Source organism: Diachasma alloeum, unplaced genomic scaffold (genome assembly GCF_001412515.2).
Source record: "Diachasma alloeum isolate Michigan unplaced genomic scaffold, Dall2.0 Dall_scaffold_00206, whole genome shotgun sequence".
NCBI classification, from domain to species: Eukaryota; Metazoa; Arthropoda; class Insecta; order Hymenoptera; family Braconidae; genus Diachasma; species Diachasma alloeum.
In genome coordinates this window covers 1,460,676-1,478,414 of record NW_021680371.1, presented here as the reverse complement: position 1 = coordinate 1,478,414, position 17,739 = coordinate 1,460,676, and the positions used below count along the sequence as shown (strand labels likewise).

Genomic DNA, 17,739 nt, shown 5'->3' with positions numbered 1-17,739 from the left:
GCGGTGGGGACATCTTACGTCGACAAAGGTAAGAGCCAAAACGGTCGGAGCCAAAGTACCTCGATAACTGCACTACCAAAGAGGATAGACCTGAGTAGAGGCCCGGATCGGGGGGTTTGACTGACTCCAAAAATGTTAGTTGGTACCCCACGGAGAAGGCGGCGTCGAATTGTCGGTAAATGTAAGTCGGGTGCGCGAGTAACTCGGGAGTAGCAGTCCAGCTTTGACAGGGACAAGTTCGGAGGAGCAGTTTTGTCCTCCTTGTACTCAATGTTTACTTTATGTTTTTCAGTTGATTTATTTGCCGACTACTTAACATTAAGGGATGATACAAAGACAGGTCAATGGAGAATTAAATCCCCCATCCATCAAGCCCCGTTCCATCCCTTAATCTCTGCAATAAAAAAAATAATATTATAATCGGCAAATAAATCAACTGAAAAACATAAAGTAAACATTGAGTACATTGAGTACAATGAGGACAAAAGTCCCCCTCCGAACCTGTCCCTGTCACAGCGGGACACGCACCCGACTCACATTTACCGACAATTCGACCGGAACGCCGCCTTTCCCGTGGGGTACCAACTAACTTTTTTGGAGTCAGTCAAACCCCCCGATCCGGGGCTCTACTCAGGTCTGAACGAAACTGTCATTTTCAAATTCTGAATACAAGATCTGTGCGCGCGCTTTCGCGCGCGCTTATCTATTCATGTGTTGAAATGAAGAAATGGAATTCATTGAATTTCATTTTCTCATGAATACCTTATAAATATTGATAATGAATTAAAGAGAATTTGACTAATGATTGAAGTGAATAGCGAAGTAGAGTAAAAGAATCTATAAAGAATTTTTCATTTTCAATTAATTATCTTCAATTTTTTTAAATAATCGGTCTCCATAAAAGGACAGAATTTATTAATTTCACCGATGATATATATTATATATATATATATATATATATATATATATATATATATATAACGTGAAAAAAAAATTTACCACTGAAGAATTTGAAAATGCCGTGTTTTTTTTTCGAGATATTTCGATAGAAAACAACTTCACGTTTCTTTCATCTTTAGTAAATGGGAGGATTCGAACAGACTGCAAAGTAGAGCCCTTTACCCAGCCTTCATAGAACATAGGGAACTTCTTACCATTTAAACTTCTAACATACTGATGGTAAAGTGGATTCCGTCATTGCTCACCGAATGCTTGTTCCCATTGTCGTATAGTGCCAGCTGCCACTGTGGAAATGAGGTCTTTGCGAATGGGTGCAGCTGCATTGTGCTGTGCACTTCATCCCAATTTTCTGTGCCAGTATATACGTCATTAAAACAAAACGTCACTCGAATGTAGTGATATTGATCTAATGCTCCGGATGTTGTTTGTGAGTGACATGATCAGTGCAACGAAAAGAATGGACAACCGATAGTATTAACAGTTAGTAGATTAAGATAAACAGAGAAATCATCGAAGAACAATGTTTTTGTGGATAGCCGTTGTGTCAAGGAGCTCGTCGTCAACTATCTGGTATGAGTTAATTCTAATTAGGACAACATTTTCTCAGTCACATGACGCGCATTTGTCATCAGATTTTTGCATTTATATATTGAGATCTCTGACAAATAAGTTTTACAGTAATTGTTTGCAACATTTTATTAGCGTCCAGTTATTTTCGTTTGTCATTTCGAAAGGTGACCCTCATGGATATTTGATAATAATTGCTGACAAGTGACTCATGTTTCCATAGAAACACAACACGCACCATATTTTTGCATCGTCAACATTTGACTTTGAAAGTGGTATTGAATACCAATTCAGGCAGATGGTATAGAATGCCAACTACCATAGCAGTTTTCTTTAGCTCATTCCATTATTGATGTAGTGAACCCGGGTCATCTACTCCTTAAATAGTCTTTCTACTTTTTAAATAAATTTCGAAAAATGTTCGTTCGCATTCATCAGAGATTTTTCTTATGATTTTTTTTTAATTTCGTCTCCTGTGCATTCATAATAGAAACTAGATTGAACGTGGGAAGTAGTTCGGTACTGCTTAAAGGAGATAAGTCAGTTTAACTTTTAGGTGAGTTTTTGATAAATACCTGCGAACCTCGGGGAGATACAGAAATTTTTGAGATTTGTTTGTAAAAATAGTCACAAGGATGCAAAAAAGGTAGTGTAAAAAAATAAAAAAGGTAGCTTTTTCGATAGGGAATTCGATTAAATTCCTACTGGACCACTAAGAATTCCGCGGGAAATTAAGGATAGAGGAAGCAGGAGTGTAAAACGGGCACTTTTGATTTTTTTAAAATGTTAATGAGGGGTTGAAATATTGATAAAATTTAATAATTTTTCTTTCAATACAAAGAACAATTCTTTCCTTTTGTGACGAGCCTAAACTGAGCTCAATTGATCAATTTTTTTCTGAGTTATGAATCATTTTAAAAAAGTCTAAAGTGTCCGTTTTACCCCACCCTTCCCTATTCAAGTACTTGGCTAGTTTTTCTCCGATGAAATTTTTTTATATTTTGTAGTCGAATATCAGAGCTTTAATTTGAGCTCCATTTGAATCTAAGTTTACGGAGACTTTATTATTTAAATTTTGCAGATCTGAAATATAATCTCGATATTGAACCTTTAGAAAACATTTAAAGAATCTAAAAAAAATTGTACATCTACTTTTAAAAGGAGATTGATGAAATAATTAAAAAATTGACATTTTTTAAAATTGTGAGCATTTTTTATAAATAATTTATGAGCAATCAATTTTCTATCATAAAAATCATTTATTGGGAATCGTAATTAATTGATTATTCATATTTAGAATTTTACCAGGAATTGATTTCATGCATAAAAAAATAAGGTTTGAAGGTTTGGTGAAACCTTTTTTATTTGTGAAAAAAGGGGACGGGAACAAAATTGCATTTGCGACTTCCTCGATGAAAAATGAAAAAATAATACAGTATGACATCGCAATCTGGGGATCTACTGATCCCCTTCCTCTTTAATCGTGTAACGTAATATTTGAATGCCCCCTTATTTACTTTTCTCATACGTTTCCAAGAATTGCAAAAATTGTCCCCATGAATATTATTCGAATGAATAGACCGTTCATTGCAGATTCTTGTTGGAAATGCAAAGTGCACTATAATGCAAGAATATAGTAATTAAGGACATACGTATGTCTTGAATGGTCGAGTGCTCCCGCTCATGGCCTCATATCTATGCAAATTTTGCTATTTTCCTTGTCTTCTGAAATATTCCACGAGACTTATACTCAGCAGTGAAATTGACTCATTAGTTTTGGTCGAAATTTTATTTTTTGTCCACAAGTCAGTTGTTTCAACACACCAAAAGATCTCTTCAGGGGAACATATAATTTTTCGACAGAACTAATTTTTTTCTCAGTGTGCACTTCGAGCGGGGAAAACATGACTTTCCGCACTCGGTCTACAATGTACTATTATATCTTTCTAACGGAATATTCATATATTTATTTTTCTATTCGAATATTCAAATATTCAACGATTACAAAAACTCGGTAAACATTCACGCTTACCATTAAACTGTTTCTAAATGTACTAGTTTTATCTTATTCTTAAAACTATGTCAATAAATTAAGATATATAAAAAGGTGAATTCCTATCGATTTTTTCAATAAAATAGTTTCTATCAAACATTTCCTGTTGAAAAAAATACCCATAAAAGCGGCCGAATTTTTCAATAGAATTAGCAAGAAAACTGATAGAATTTCTAATAGAAATACAATACCAATAACTATTAAAAATTAATTGAAAATATCTAATTAACGTACCACGAAATGGCTTATTCAGGACTTCTCCAACCCTGCAGGTGCCTTTTCAAAAAAATGCGATACGATAAGTGTTTGCGTTCACTTGCACCCCTATTTACCTCATAGAAGTAATTAAAAATCGCCGGATCCCCCCCAGAAGTCTTCTCCCACCCTCCATGTACATTAGAAAAAAATTTCAAGTATAGAAATATTTGCAATAATTATTTGTTGTTATTTAATTGGCTTGGGGGATTAAACTCGTGGCTACATGTATGAAAAAATCCTATGGAGAATTCAAACATTCCCTATAGCATTTTTCTGGTGGGATTTCCTACAGGATTTCCTATAGGATTTTTATAGGATTTCCTATAGAATTCATCATAGGGTTTTCTATAGAAAGTAACACACAAAATTGAGACTCGAAACCAATTGGTCACACGGGTCAGGATTACGGTCATAAATCTGATAGGAAATTTTATAGGGAATCCTGTAGGAAATCCTGTGGGAAATCCTATCAGAAAAATCCTATAGAAAATGTTCGAACTCTCCATAGAATTTCCTATAGGATATCCTATAGGAAATCCTATAGCGTTTTTTCATACGTGTACCTATGTAGCGTGAGAGACACGCTATAATGGAAGCCGTACAATCCCCCTCATAAACTACACCCAACTCCTGCTGAGTTGCTCCCGCTGGCTTCAGCCTAATATATAGGGTGTCCCATCTGAAACAAAGCAGCCAAATATCTCCTAAGGCGGCCAAGTAACAAAAAAATGTTCGAAACACAAGTTGTAGGGTTCCGAGGGGGACATTCGATGCATGCATTATTTTGAGCTTTCAGCTCAAAATAAATATGCTTGCAGCTTGCAAGCATAATCCTGAAAGTACTTCTTTTGAAATGGCAACCGCATTTTTCACCTCAATGAAACTTGTTCTCCTTAATGAGTTGTTCTCAGATACGTCATCATTCACGTGATTTCCTTCAATTTTACTCGAAAAATGCCACAAAAACGAGTTCTGTTGTCAAATTGAATATTCACACATCCTTGACTCTAGAACACACTTTAGAATGTGAATTTCTGGAATTAAATATTTGTTGTATCTGGCGTGCTCACACTTATCAATTTTCAGTTGGTTCATACGTAAATTCAATTAATCTGTTGTTCATCTCATCAATATAATTACGTGTTCGGAATATTATCATCTCGTGTTTTCAGCACCAAATTGAAAATTGAAACTTAATTTGGAATTTTGAGTCACAGCTTCTTTTTATTCATATCAGAAATTTTGTGTTTGGATATTAATATTATTTGTTCGAAGTGACAAAATCTATCATCATTTTCACTACCTATATCGCATTGACATTTTCCTATCGTTGACGTAAAAAATGTGAGATAATCTCATAATTCTAGCTATTAATTCTAATCAATTTTGATCGAAGAAAGCCTTAGTAAGCGCAATATTGAAAAAGTTAAATTATTCTATTTATGTCATTAGGCCCGATAAACCGCAATTCTAACCTCGCTTTGCTCGCTTTGTCCAACGACATGAAGTATCATATGTCACACGGCGATAAAAGCATTATCTGGCGAATGTGATGTGTCTCGCCTTCGGCTCGGATTATAAAGCCACATTCGCCAGATAATACTTTTATCGCCGGATGACATAATCTACTATTTCCTCTTATCTAAATGATTTGGATAATTATGATTCGTTTATCCATGTTTCGTAGAATGGTACTGAATTCTCTTTTGTTCGTTAGTCGGGCTTCATGAAAATTCGGCGCAAGACGATTGTACTCATGAAAACCGCCTTATTTTCTCTATTCGTTTGAGATATCCGCCATGTTCGAGATCTCATTTTCGATTCGAGATGTTGCCTATGTTTTTTTAGAAAGAATATTAACGTACTAGGCGGAAAATGACAGTTTTGATAAATGTGAATTTTATAGATCGAGATGAAAACGAGGTCTGCAATCAGAGTTCTTAAAAATGCCATTCGCCAATAAGGGTTTAAAAAAAAAACTTTCGATACAAAGTTAAAAAACTTCTAACCGATGTTCTTCATTTCAGATAACATGCAAGCCCGTCTTTCATCACGTACTATTTATTTCACGTACTACCTGCTGCTCGTACTATTCGCTTCACGTACTACATAATCCCATGAATCGCAATCAGAACTGAAGAGACATACAAAAATGGCAGGGAATGTGGGAATATTTTTTCTCCTCCTCAAGAAGAACTTCTTGGTTCGCAAGAAGCGCTGGGTCCAATCCCTGATAGCCCAGATACTGATCCCAATAGCGTTATTTCTGATCGGACAAACAGTCAGATTGATGACTGACAATTCAGCCAAATTCATCAATACAACTACCTACTATGAGATTGAATCTAAAAAGGAGATCTTAAGCATGATCCATAGAGATACGACAGTTCGTTTTACACCCGAGAATAGTGCAACGATAGATCTGATGCACTACACACGGACGTGCCTTCAGCTTCCAGAGTCCAATGTAAATGGTGCTCCGACTGAAGAGACAATGATAAAGGATTTAACGAGGGATCAAGTGGCCAATAAAGATCATGTCGATGCACTGGGTGTTGTTTTTGAGACTGTTGTCAATAATTCGATACCAAATAATTTTAAATACAAGATTAGAATGGGTAGCGCTCTCAGAAAGGAATTGTACGATCCTGAGGAGAATGGGGATCTCGCTGATGATATTGTAATGGGATCGCCCATAGTTCCATTGCAATTGTGCCTGGACGAGGCCTTCATCAACTGGGTTTCCACTGCAAGTATCTCGAAAGTGAAAAAGTACAAACCAGAAATCTCAATTCAGAAAATGCCTTATCCACCCTACACTAGNTTTTCTCTATTCGTTTGAGATATCCGCCATGTTCGAGATCTCATTTTCGATTCGAGATGTTGCCTATGTTTTTTTAGAAAGAATATTAACGTACTAGGCGGAAAATGACAGTTTTGATAAATGTGAATTTTATAGATCGAGATGAAAACGAGGTCTGCAATCAGAGTTCTTAAAAATGCCATTCGCCAATAAGGGTTTAAAAAAAAAACTTTCGATACAAAGTTAAAAAACTTCTAACCGATGTTCTTCATTTCAGATAACATGCAAGCCCGTCTTTCATCACGTACTATTTATTTCACGTACTACCTGCTGCTCGTACTATTCGCTTCACGTACTACATAATCCCATGAATCGCAATCAGAACTGAAGAGACATACAAAAATGGCAGGGAATGTGGGAATATTTTTTCTCCTCCTCAAGAAGAACTTCTTGGTTCGCAAGAAGCGCTGGGTCCAATCCCTGATAGCCCAGATACTGATCCCAATAGCGTTATTTCTGATCGGACAAACAGTCAGATTGATGACTGACAATTCAGCCAAATTCATCAATACAACTACCTACTATGAGATTGAATCTAAAAAGGAGATCTTAAGCATGATCCATAGAGATACGACAGTTCGTTTTACACCCGAGAATAGTGCAACGATAGATCTGATGCACTACACACGGACGTGCCTTCAGCTTCCAGAGTCCAATGTAAATGGTGCTCCGACTGAAGAGACAATGATAAAGGATTTAACGAGGGATCAAGTGGCCAATAAAGATCATGTCGATGCACTGGGTGTTGTTTTTGAGACTGTTGTCAATAATTCGATACCAAATAATTTTAAATACAAGATTAGAATGGGTAGCGCTCTCAGAAAGGAATTGTACGATCCTGAGGAGAATGGGGATCTCGCTGATGATATTGTAATGGGATCGCCCATAGTTCCATTGCAATTGTGCCTGGACGAGGCCTTCATCAACTGGGTTTCCACTGCAAGTATCTCGAAAGTGAAAAAGTACAAACCAGAAATCTCAATTCAGAAAATGCCTTATCCACCCTACACTAGGGTCGACAGAGGAACTACTATTGGGGGAGACACTTTTGCAGAGATCATAAGATTTATTTTTCTGATCATTCTCTGCATCGAGATCTCATTTCCCGCAAATGAGAAATACATTGGAATCAATATTCTGATGTCTGTGAATGGAGTCAGCACTAAGATGAATCTCTTCAGCTGGTTGATAAGTGGGGCGATTTTTAGCACCTGCTATCTGGCTCCAATTGTGCTGATTATGAAACATTTTATGCCACCACAAGTTGTTCCGTTTTTGACGTATGGCAATCCGTTTATTGTGTGGCTGGTGTTGTTTATTCACTGCTGGCATGTGCTCGCTTTTGGATATCATCTGTCATCATATTTTTGGAAACGTAAGTACCTGATGAGTAATCACAATTTGAAAGTGAGTCAGTCGGTAGGAAAGTTGTAAAGAAGAGGAGTATATCCCATTGAGATTTACATTTTCTGCTGTGTGTCTCGGAATTTAAAGATTTCAAAGAAATTTTTAATTTCCGGCCCGAGGGGAGGAATTTATTTTGTGATTCCGACAATCGAATGTGAAAATTGCATGATTTTTAGAAATTCTCCCGACTCTTTTTAGAGACCGGTTTGAATGTGTGAATGTGTGTGTATGTATCAAACTTAAAACAGATTAGATTGTCAGTTAGGTTTTTTAGTTATTCGCAAAAAATCCGTGAAAAACGTTTTTTTTGCTGTTGACTTAATCATGGCTCAAAGGAATTTGAATAAATTAAAAACATAAGGTCGAGAACGTCTCTGATTGGGGCGTGAAAAATCGTAAAAAAATCATGTTTTTTCACAAATGGCGTGATTTCTTTGTGCGAAATTATGTGATTTGAATTTTAAAAATTGCAATTTATATGTCTTTCTGTAAAGTACACATGATGAAATTTTGGAAAACAATGACTCAGCAGTTTTTGTTGTTTAATCAATCAACAAAACACTGAAACGACGTTTTTTCATAAATGAGATCACTACTTCCTGTGAAATAATGTGATTTGATTTCTTTTTATTTATTGTAAAATTTTGGAAGACATTGACCTAGAAGTTCGTCAATTATAAATAAAATACTTACTCAAAGTATACTCTTGTTCTTCGTAATGAAAAACTGTGAAATCCCCTGAATGGAATATAACTCGAATAATTCGGTCAGCACTTTTCAGGTCGGAGCCATAAATACTAATCCATAATAATATCCATCCCCCCAGTTTCTACACTTAATTGATAATATCTGAAGTTACTCATCAGTGAGATAGTTAAATATTAAACAAGTGGACAATAATAAATTAACAATTTTCTTCCGAATAGGTTCTCTTTTTATAACTCTCATTTCATTATTGTCTTCTTCTATTATTTATGTCACAGTACTATCATCAATTGAAATGTCATCAAAATTTTGGGTATTATTTCGTCCTGTCAAATAATTCGCCATTCAAAGATTCCGTAACTTTCGATCCGCGGACAAAATTTTCACGACAAAATAACCGACAATTTATCCATTGACAAATTTTCCACCGACAATTTCCCTCACATCCATTATTTCCGAAGTACAAAATAATCACCGACAAATTTGCCGGAGATTTCATTCAGCTTTCATCCTCTTTTGAAATAATATCAAGTGCAAAAAAGAAAAAATTAACTCACAATTTAGACATAACATTTAATTTGTAATTTTCAATTCGATAACTCATATTTTACATACAATTACAATGCTTCCGCCACTTCAGCAAACAAATTCCCCTCGATTCATAGAAGCCCGCTATTACGATTGATAAGTATACATTATAATCAACACAAAATTACAAATCATACTGAACTAAAATCAAATTAAATTCAAATTTCATAATACTGAATTAGTATAATAGTGAATTAAAAGCAAATTTCGTGTGAGCTAACCTGGCTATCGGTGATAAAACAAATGGGGAAACATTGTGAAGTGGTGAATTTGATTCGAATCGAAACGCGAGGGGGTCATCGGCTCGCTCGTTACTGTTTACCATCCGGAATTGTAAACACATGAAATATCGGATAATTATCGACGGATCTAATGTACCAAGGATAAATTGACGGCAGATCAGATATCAACAATACGATTGTCGCTGGAGAAATTATCTTCAGTTTTGTCGCGGAGATTTTGTCCGCGGATCAAGAAGCGTGTTCCCTTCAAAGAGCGTTTTTAATAAAGATTAAGAATTAAGTCCGATAGTGAGGAAATGGTGAATAGATAATTTATCGTGGTAACTAACGATCTAACAGCCATTGACTACTGTGACAAATGACGTCTTAACAGCCATTGCATACATCAAATTATTAATTTGCAATTTCCTTTCTATCGGGTTTATTTCCCAACACTATTCAAAAGCTCTTTGAAAATATTCAGCTTTTCTTCAACGTTTTTTTGATTGTACAACCATAATTTTTGGAGACTCCAGGGCTATGTAAAACTGAATAGCAATTGGAGACCATTTCAGATTATCAAAATAAAATAAACAAGCAAGACCACGTTCGAAAGATAATCCACCCGGGCCTTTAAAAAAAATCCCCTGGCTATTATTAATCTTGCCTTTTTCCTTCCTTTCAGCGTCCCATGGAATATTTGCCACCTTCATGTTCCTCGTCATCCTGAACAACATCGCCCGTTTCGCCACCGGTCTGGCATTCCGCCACTTCCTCCTCTACGTGGGTGTAATCTGCCCAAACATCCTCCTAAAGCGGATGTTCGAAGAAATAACAGTCTACGAGGGTAAACTCATCGGTACAAGATGGTCCAACATGTTCATCACCGGTAGCCTAGACGCCCCCGCCGAAGGTAGCATCGGAGTCATGTTGATCTTCTCAATCATCGGTATTCTCTTCAACTTCTACATGGCCGTCTACATCTACGCTGTGCGTCCGGGTAAATACGGAGTCAGTCAAAACCCCTTCTTCTTCTTCCAAAATCGTCACAAAGTCGAGGACGACGAGAACAAAATTGATTTTGAGAAGACAAAAATCATAAAACGAGAGTTTGAAAATGTCCCTGAGGGAGATCTGGAGCCAGGAATAAGACTCAGAGGATTGAAGAAAGTCTACTCAACTAGTTGGTTCAGACAGTCGATGGTCTACGCATTGAAGGGAGTCTCAATGGACTTCTACAAAAGCCAGATAACAGCTCTGCTGGGTCACAATGGTGCAGGGAAGACAACAATGATGTCTATCCTCTCAGGTCTGACAAGCTTATCTGAAGGTGTAGTCTTCATAGACGGCAAGAACATCAAACGAGACCCTGACGCCATAAAAAACAACATCGGTTTATGCCCCCAAGAGAACATGGTTTTCCCAGATTTAACAGTCTATCAACAGCTCAACTTCTTTGGAACCCTCAAAGCAGAGAAGAAAAGCAAGCAAGAACTCGAGGAAGAAATTGAAATTCTACTGGATAAAGTCAACCTCGAAGAAAAACGTAATTTCATTCCGAAGCAGTTGTCAGGGGGACAGAAGAGAAGACTCTGCCTAGCGATGGCTGTAATAGGTGACGCCAACGTCTTGATCCTGGACGAACCGACCTCTGGAATGGATGCTGAGAGTAAACGGGAGGTTTGGGACATTGTCCTCAAAATGAGGGGTGAGAAAACGATAATAATAAGCACACACGACATGGAGGAGGCTGATATCCTTGGGGACAGAATAGCAATAATGCACACAGGAAGATTGAAAAGTTATGGAACTTCAATGTTCCTGAAGAAGTTGTACGGGGATGGTCAAGTGGAGGTGACACTATCGGTAAAACCATGGTGTGATTCATCGAAGATCATTCAGGAGATAGGAATCTCAGCTCAGTTGTTGAACCAGGACGAGGGAAAAATGGTGTTTGCCATTTCCATGGCAGAATCATTACCAGAGGCCTTGGATAAACTAGAATCTCTGAAACAAAAGCTGGGGATCACTGGAATGAGTGTCTCCATAATAACTCTTGAGCAAGTGTTCTTGAGGGTGACTAGAGAGGAGACTGACGAAGTAGACGCCAACGACCAGATCCGATCTACCCACAAGATAACAGGTTTCTCATACTTTATCCAGTGCTTCAGAGCCTTTTTGATAAAGAAAATCATATTCGTGAGGAAGAATCCTTGGACCTGTTGGTTGAGCTTATTGTTGCCTTGTCTGTCATGCACAATGATGCTGATGGCATTCGGAGAGAAAGGACCTCGTGATGGCCCCACTACGTTGACCCTGGATGCTTACAGCTACCCTAGAGCCTTCGTCAAATCATCAAATTCATATTTGGCGCATATGTATGCAACTGGGGTCAGGGAATTCGGGGGAAAGACTGACATCATTGAATCGGATTCAAACTTGAGTGTCTCTGATGCCCTGTTGCAGGCATCTCTCAGAGACATCGGGATCTACAGAAATAGATACATCACCTCTGCTGAGTTCAATAGAACCGGTGACATGATGAGGGCCAATGGATTCTACTCAGGCACAGCTTATCTGGGAATTCCTATAGCCTTGAATGCTATTTCGAATGCTATTGTAAAGGCCATAACTGATGACGAGTCTTACAGGATTCAGGTGTCAGCTCAACAGCTTCCATCCTCTTGGGCAATTGCCAAAACTGATGGTGTTGATGGGCCCATGATAACTTTAGCTATCATTGTATTCCTCGCACCAGCAATTGGGCTCTACGTCACTCAACCTCTCCTGGAAGCTCGTTCCGGCGTTAAACAGCTGCAAAACATGACTGGAGCCTCGAAATTCGCGTACTGGGGTTCTATGTTCCTGTTTGATTTCTCACAGTACATTGTATCAAGTTTACTGCTTCTTGCTACGTTCATCATGGTTGACATATCACTGGGAACCCATTTCTATCGGGGCACTGAGATTCTCGTATTCTTAACGCTGATGATACTGTTTGGCATGAGTATGCTACCATTTGTGTACATGGCTAGCTTCCTCAAGAAGACGTTGAATGCAACGATAAATGTCTTGAGTGTTGCACCACTGATCCTCGGGTTCGTAGAGATGATTCTCGTCGCTGTGACATTTTCGTGGGATAATCATGCCTTCAAGGTGTTTAGGAAGGTCCAGAGCAGACTCTTCCAACTGTTTCCGTATCTGAGCTTCACCTATGGACACGTATCTTTCTTCGGAGTGGTCTCCAGGAACGCAAGGTGTAGGAGGATGACTGGTGAATTGATTGAGGTGGCCTGCATCAGCATTGACGAGTGCTGCGAGGCCCAGTGCTCCAATGGCGATTGCAAAAATCCATTCCCATATTTTGTTGAGAGTCCCTTCGAGGAAGTTCCAAATCTCAGCACTAGTATGGTTTTTATGGTAGGATCGTTCTTCTTGTTCTTCGGAGTTATTTTTGTGATCGAGCTTCAGATTGTTGAGAGGGTCATGATGAGGATCAGAAGGGGCAAGTCGTGGAAGGCGAATACTATGGGGATGGATGAGTTGGTGATGAAGGAGAAGGCGGTCGTTGCTGATGAGATTAACAAGAAGATAAATGGAATCTTTGAGGAGGAAAACGAAAATGTGTTTCTTGTTCATAATGTGAGGAAAAATTATGGGGCCCTTGAAGTGGTCAAGGGGATCAGTTTCAGGGTGAAAGAGGGTGAGTGCTTTGGGCTGCTTGGGGTCAATGGAGCGGGCAAGAGTACGACATTCAGAATGCTGACTGGGGAGGAATTGCCCAATGGGGGACAGATGTGGCTGAAGGATTTCAATATTGAAAGCAATCGGATTAAATATCTGCAAGAGATGGGCTATTGTCCACAGCAGGATGCTATTATTGAGACTCTTAATACTTGGGATCACTTGTACTTATTCGCGAGACTTCGAGGGGTTCCAGGGGGTCAAGTACATGATGTCGTTAAGAAGTGGATTGGCAAACTCAATCTTACTGCGTGCGCTGCACAACCCAGTGGCACGTACAGTGGAGGGAATAAGAGGCGATTGAATATTGCAATGGCACTCATTGGTAATCCATCTTTAGTTCTGATGGATGAACCGACGACTGGTGTAGATCCGGCAGCTAGGAGATCACTGTGGAATACATTGAAAATCTGTCAAGACTCTGGGCAATCAATTATCCTCACTTCGCACAGTATGGAGGAGTGCGAGGTACTGTGCAATCGACTCGTTATTATGGTGAAAGGTCAGCTAGTTTGCGTTGGTGCTAGTCAAGAATTGAAACAACGCTTCGGGGCTGGGTACAATATTCACGTGAAACTCTCACCCAATCGCAGTTATGCGGATGTGGAGAATATCAGGAGGAGAATCGAGAGCCACTTGGTGTGCAAATTAACCGATGAAAATTCGGGATTTATTGGGTATCATGTCACTGATCCAGAGGCCACTTGGACGATCATGTATACGACGCTGAATGAGTTGAAGAATAACTACAGTTGTATCGAAGATTTCGCTGTGCTTTCTTCGACACTTGAGCAGTTGTTCATTCAGTTTGCTAGAGCACCCGATGATGCTCCTCAGGATAATGGAAACGTGCCGAAGAAATGGTGGCAGAAGAGCACCCGAGGAGCGCCTGTTTAAGTCCTTTCATACCTGGAGGTGAGTAGAAGTTTTGGTAATTACCTAATATAGCAACTCCAATTTTTTCGGGATACTGATAATTAACCCTCTGACACGCAATCTCATCCCCACTACCTATGGAGGTCGTACGTTCGACGTGGAAGAGGATGAGTATCCTAGTGGAAAAGCCAAAAATTATAGCGTTACATACCTGATCAGAATCTGATATCATAACTTGATCAGTGTCTCATCAAGACCTGACCAAAATTTCCACTCGGGTAACGAGCGCGCGAACAGTGTCATAGCGCTAAGCGTACATTTGAATACATGGGTCCCAAATATAGCAATTTTTAAAAGGAATTTATTGGTAAATAGGATGGAACAAATTTAAGGAAGAAAAGAAGTAATTTGAAATAAAACATCTCATTGCTATGAATCTTCAAATCATCCGTTATCAGTTGACAGTCGGTGGCAAATCGAGCATAGGATCATGTCATTTCCATTGCACCTATCCTATCGTAAAAAGGAGAAAGGAAATCGATCTCGATATATCTCGAAAATGACCAATACGCGTAAACGTATCGTATCCTATCGTAAACAGGAGAAAGGGAATCGATCTCGATATATCTGGAAAATCTCGAATAAGCGTAAGCGTAAGCCTGAAACCGAAGTGTCACTACGTGAGGAGATGAGACGGCGCGTGCGTAGCACGCGCGACTGATCTCGTTCTTCTATTTTTCGATATTTCAGTGAAATATTAAGATATTACTATAATTTATGCATTTTTATGGAATTTTCAACTATCCGAAACCTCAGTCAAGGGATTTTTAATCCTATTTTACTACTAGACGGGGATATCGACATTTTAAAATTGTGAGTTTCTTAACTTGCGGTTTAAGAATTCACTCTCTTGTAGCACCAGTTGATGTGAATGGGATTTTCCTCTCTTATTATTCAATAAATTATTGTTCATTAGTGTCGAGAACTTTCCTTATCAAATAAAAGTATAACTCCAATCGTATTTCACTCTTAATAGATTCTTGAGACTGTTAAAATGATTAAAATGTCGTAGCTCGCGACATCTGAACGAGCATAGGGACAGGGACGAGCTTAGATACATTTACCTTAGTAATTCTTGGACATTAATTTTCTACCTTTCTTTTCCTGCATTTTGTCATAATAAATAAATACAAACACAGCGAAAAAAACTAAAAAATATATAACCAAGATTTTCTGTAGGCAAACCAAAATCTGTCGACTCTTTTCCATCGAATATCACTCAAAAAATGACACGATAAGGTTGCATAATCCGTAATAGAATAGGCTCAAAATATCAATAGAAATATTCAGCAGATTCTATTGAAGAGGATTACATAGGATTCTTAAAAGTTCCAATAGAAAATCAATAGAATATTTCTTGAAGTCAACGCTAGGTTTTTCTAGTAAATTACTTAACACGTCTGTACAAATACGAATAAAAATGCAGTCTGATAACTGCTTCTGTGTCGGAGTCACGACATCGATTATGAGGTAAAGTGCTGTTTCCGTGGGTTGTACGATACGATAATACGAAGGCCTAATGTGAAACTCCTTATCGCTGATTAAACGTCCATGCGAAAGAGGGAATGGTAGAACAGATTTTCAAGCCTTCATCACAAATGTACAACTACATTACACTACTTGTAAATACAAACTTGGAAAGCAAACGAATGCCTCATTGGACACACCAATTAGTCAGCTTAGAGTAAAATCATCAACAGCGTCATCATTACTGGGATTAATGATTCAATTAATGATAAGAGGAAAACGATAAACTACCGCCACTCAAACTTCAAACTTAAAAATTCGAAACTCAAGGAAAGATTCATGGATGTGTTATTGTAAAGATTGTGCTTGATTTCGGAGTAATTGATGATTCCGATGGATGATAACGAAAGAGCATTAATAGACGGAAATTAGAAATGAAAATGTGGAGTATTAGATTAAAACATTTCCACGAAAGATCCCGATGAAGACTCATGAAGACGCATTCAAGGATCGTGAATTGTTCGATTTGCTCTGAGAATCCATGTTTATTCTTCTCAATTTTTAACGGAGTTCGAACTGAAAAATTCCCAAGTTGAAATTTAGATGAGAAGCGCCGAAGCGCTGATACGAACATGAATGGATCCACTTGTAATTCCCCTGCTGTGTTCATAATCCGAACAGAAATATAAATAGAATATGCCATTTAGTGTGAGCATAGAACGGAGCAATTAGAATTCTCAAAAAGATGAAAACCGACTTGAAAACGGCATTTTAAATATTCCCATTCACATTCCAGCACGACCATCTGAAAACCTAAAAAAAATTGAATCTATTTTCAGCAACTTCAGACTTCATCCGAGAAATTGAAATTTTACGATCCGTTTCCAATGAACTTTGATGCCTTCAATGTCGCATAACAGAATTCGCTTTACCTTCAATAATGAGACATAAATTGAGGTCTCGCCCAGCCTATTAATAAAGTAGAACGTTCAAACTGGGATGATTTTGTTGCATAATTCCATTTGACACAGGCATTCGTTTTCTCTATCAAGAAGTTGGTTGTTTCTACAAAAGGTTGTCGTTTTTTTTATTAGTCTAAATACTGGTAATACATTGATACCGCGGGAGAGTTAGTTGTATCTGCAAAGACAGATCACCTAACCACAATTTTATTTTAATGAACAAATCTAAGTGTTATAAGGAATGGTTTTTTTTGTTAATCAATTGAGTTGGCAGAGACTGTTTAATTACATCGATGTTCAGATGCATCGTGTGCAGTTCGGAGTAAATTAGTGATTGAAGTAGATGCCCTATTGTGATCAGAACATAAGCGTGATGAATAATGTTTTATCAACGTTTTGTTGAGTGAAAAGGAAGTGTCGAGTTAAGGAGAGGTTCACCTCGGAAAACAAACTTTTTTGCCCGAGTCGAATAATTGGACCTGACAAGTTCTACTTAGGTCTTTCCATTCAGAACTGGATAGGTCTTGGGAAGCCTCTTCCCAAGGGCTTCCGAGACCTTTCTACCTCTGATTATGTCCTATTTCAGCACTTGTTAGGTGTAAGCAGGACTTGTATTCAGACTTTCCAAATCCTTGCCGGTCCCCGTAATTCTATGGGCCTATATTAAATCTGCGTTCATATCCCTGTTTACTCATGTGTTATTGAAATAAAAAATGCAATTATTGTTTTTTTTTTAATCTCAAAAATCGACATTTCACGAGAGGGTGGAGGGGAGATACATGTATGTGGAGCCTTGACATTTTTACCCAACAAGGGGAGAAGGTTGCAGAATCTATTCTAGCCACTCTTGTCCCTACGCTTGCATGCATTATCCAAATAAAAAATGTAAGTGTTAACAAATCTGACCATTGTTCCAAGTAAAAACCGAAAATCTGACCCTGTGGCCCCCGGTGAAAAATTTTTTTTTTCAGTTTTCACTTTTTCCACATACTTTTGAGAGTTCTGAAT

General features: G+C 38.1%; 2 protein-coding genes across 2 annotated transcripts in view; both read left to right on the top strand.

The window, feature by feature from the left end:
• The first annotated feature begins 1,263 nt into the window (after positions 1-1,263).
• Positions 1,264-6,680, top strand: LOC107036115. The gene is made up of 2 exons (XM_015253856.1): positions 1,264-1,530; positions 5,866-6,680. Exon 2 carries the CDS (start codon positions 5,991-5,993, stop codon positions 6,678-6,680), a length of 690 nt encoding a protein of 229 aa, XP_015109342.1. The 5' UTR covers positions 1,264-1,530; positions 5,866-5,990.
• Positions 6,681-6,951: 271 nt separating this feature from the next.
• Positions 6,952-17,739, top strand: part of LOC107036169 (retinal-specific ATP-binding cassette transporter) — a 26,203-nt gene continuing 15,415 nt past the window's right edge. Inside the window, exons 1-2 of the mRNA XM_015253924.1 lie at positions 6,952-8,076; positions 10,308-14,281. Coding sequence (XP_015109410.1) covers positions 7,044-8,076; positions 10,308-14,263 — 4,989 coding nt within the window. The 5' untranslated portion in view covers positions 6,952-7,043 and the 3' untranslated portion in view covers positions 14,264-14,281. The remainder of the gene's footprint in view (positions 8,077-10,307; positions 14,282-17,739) is intronic.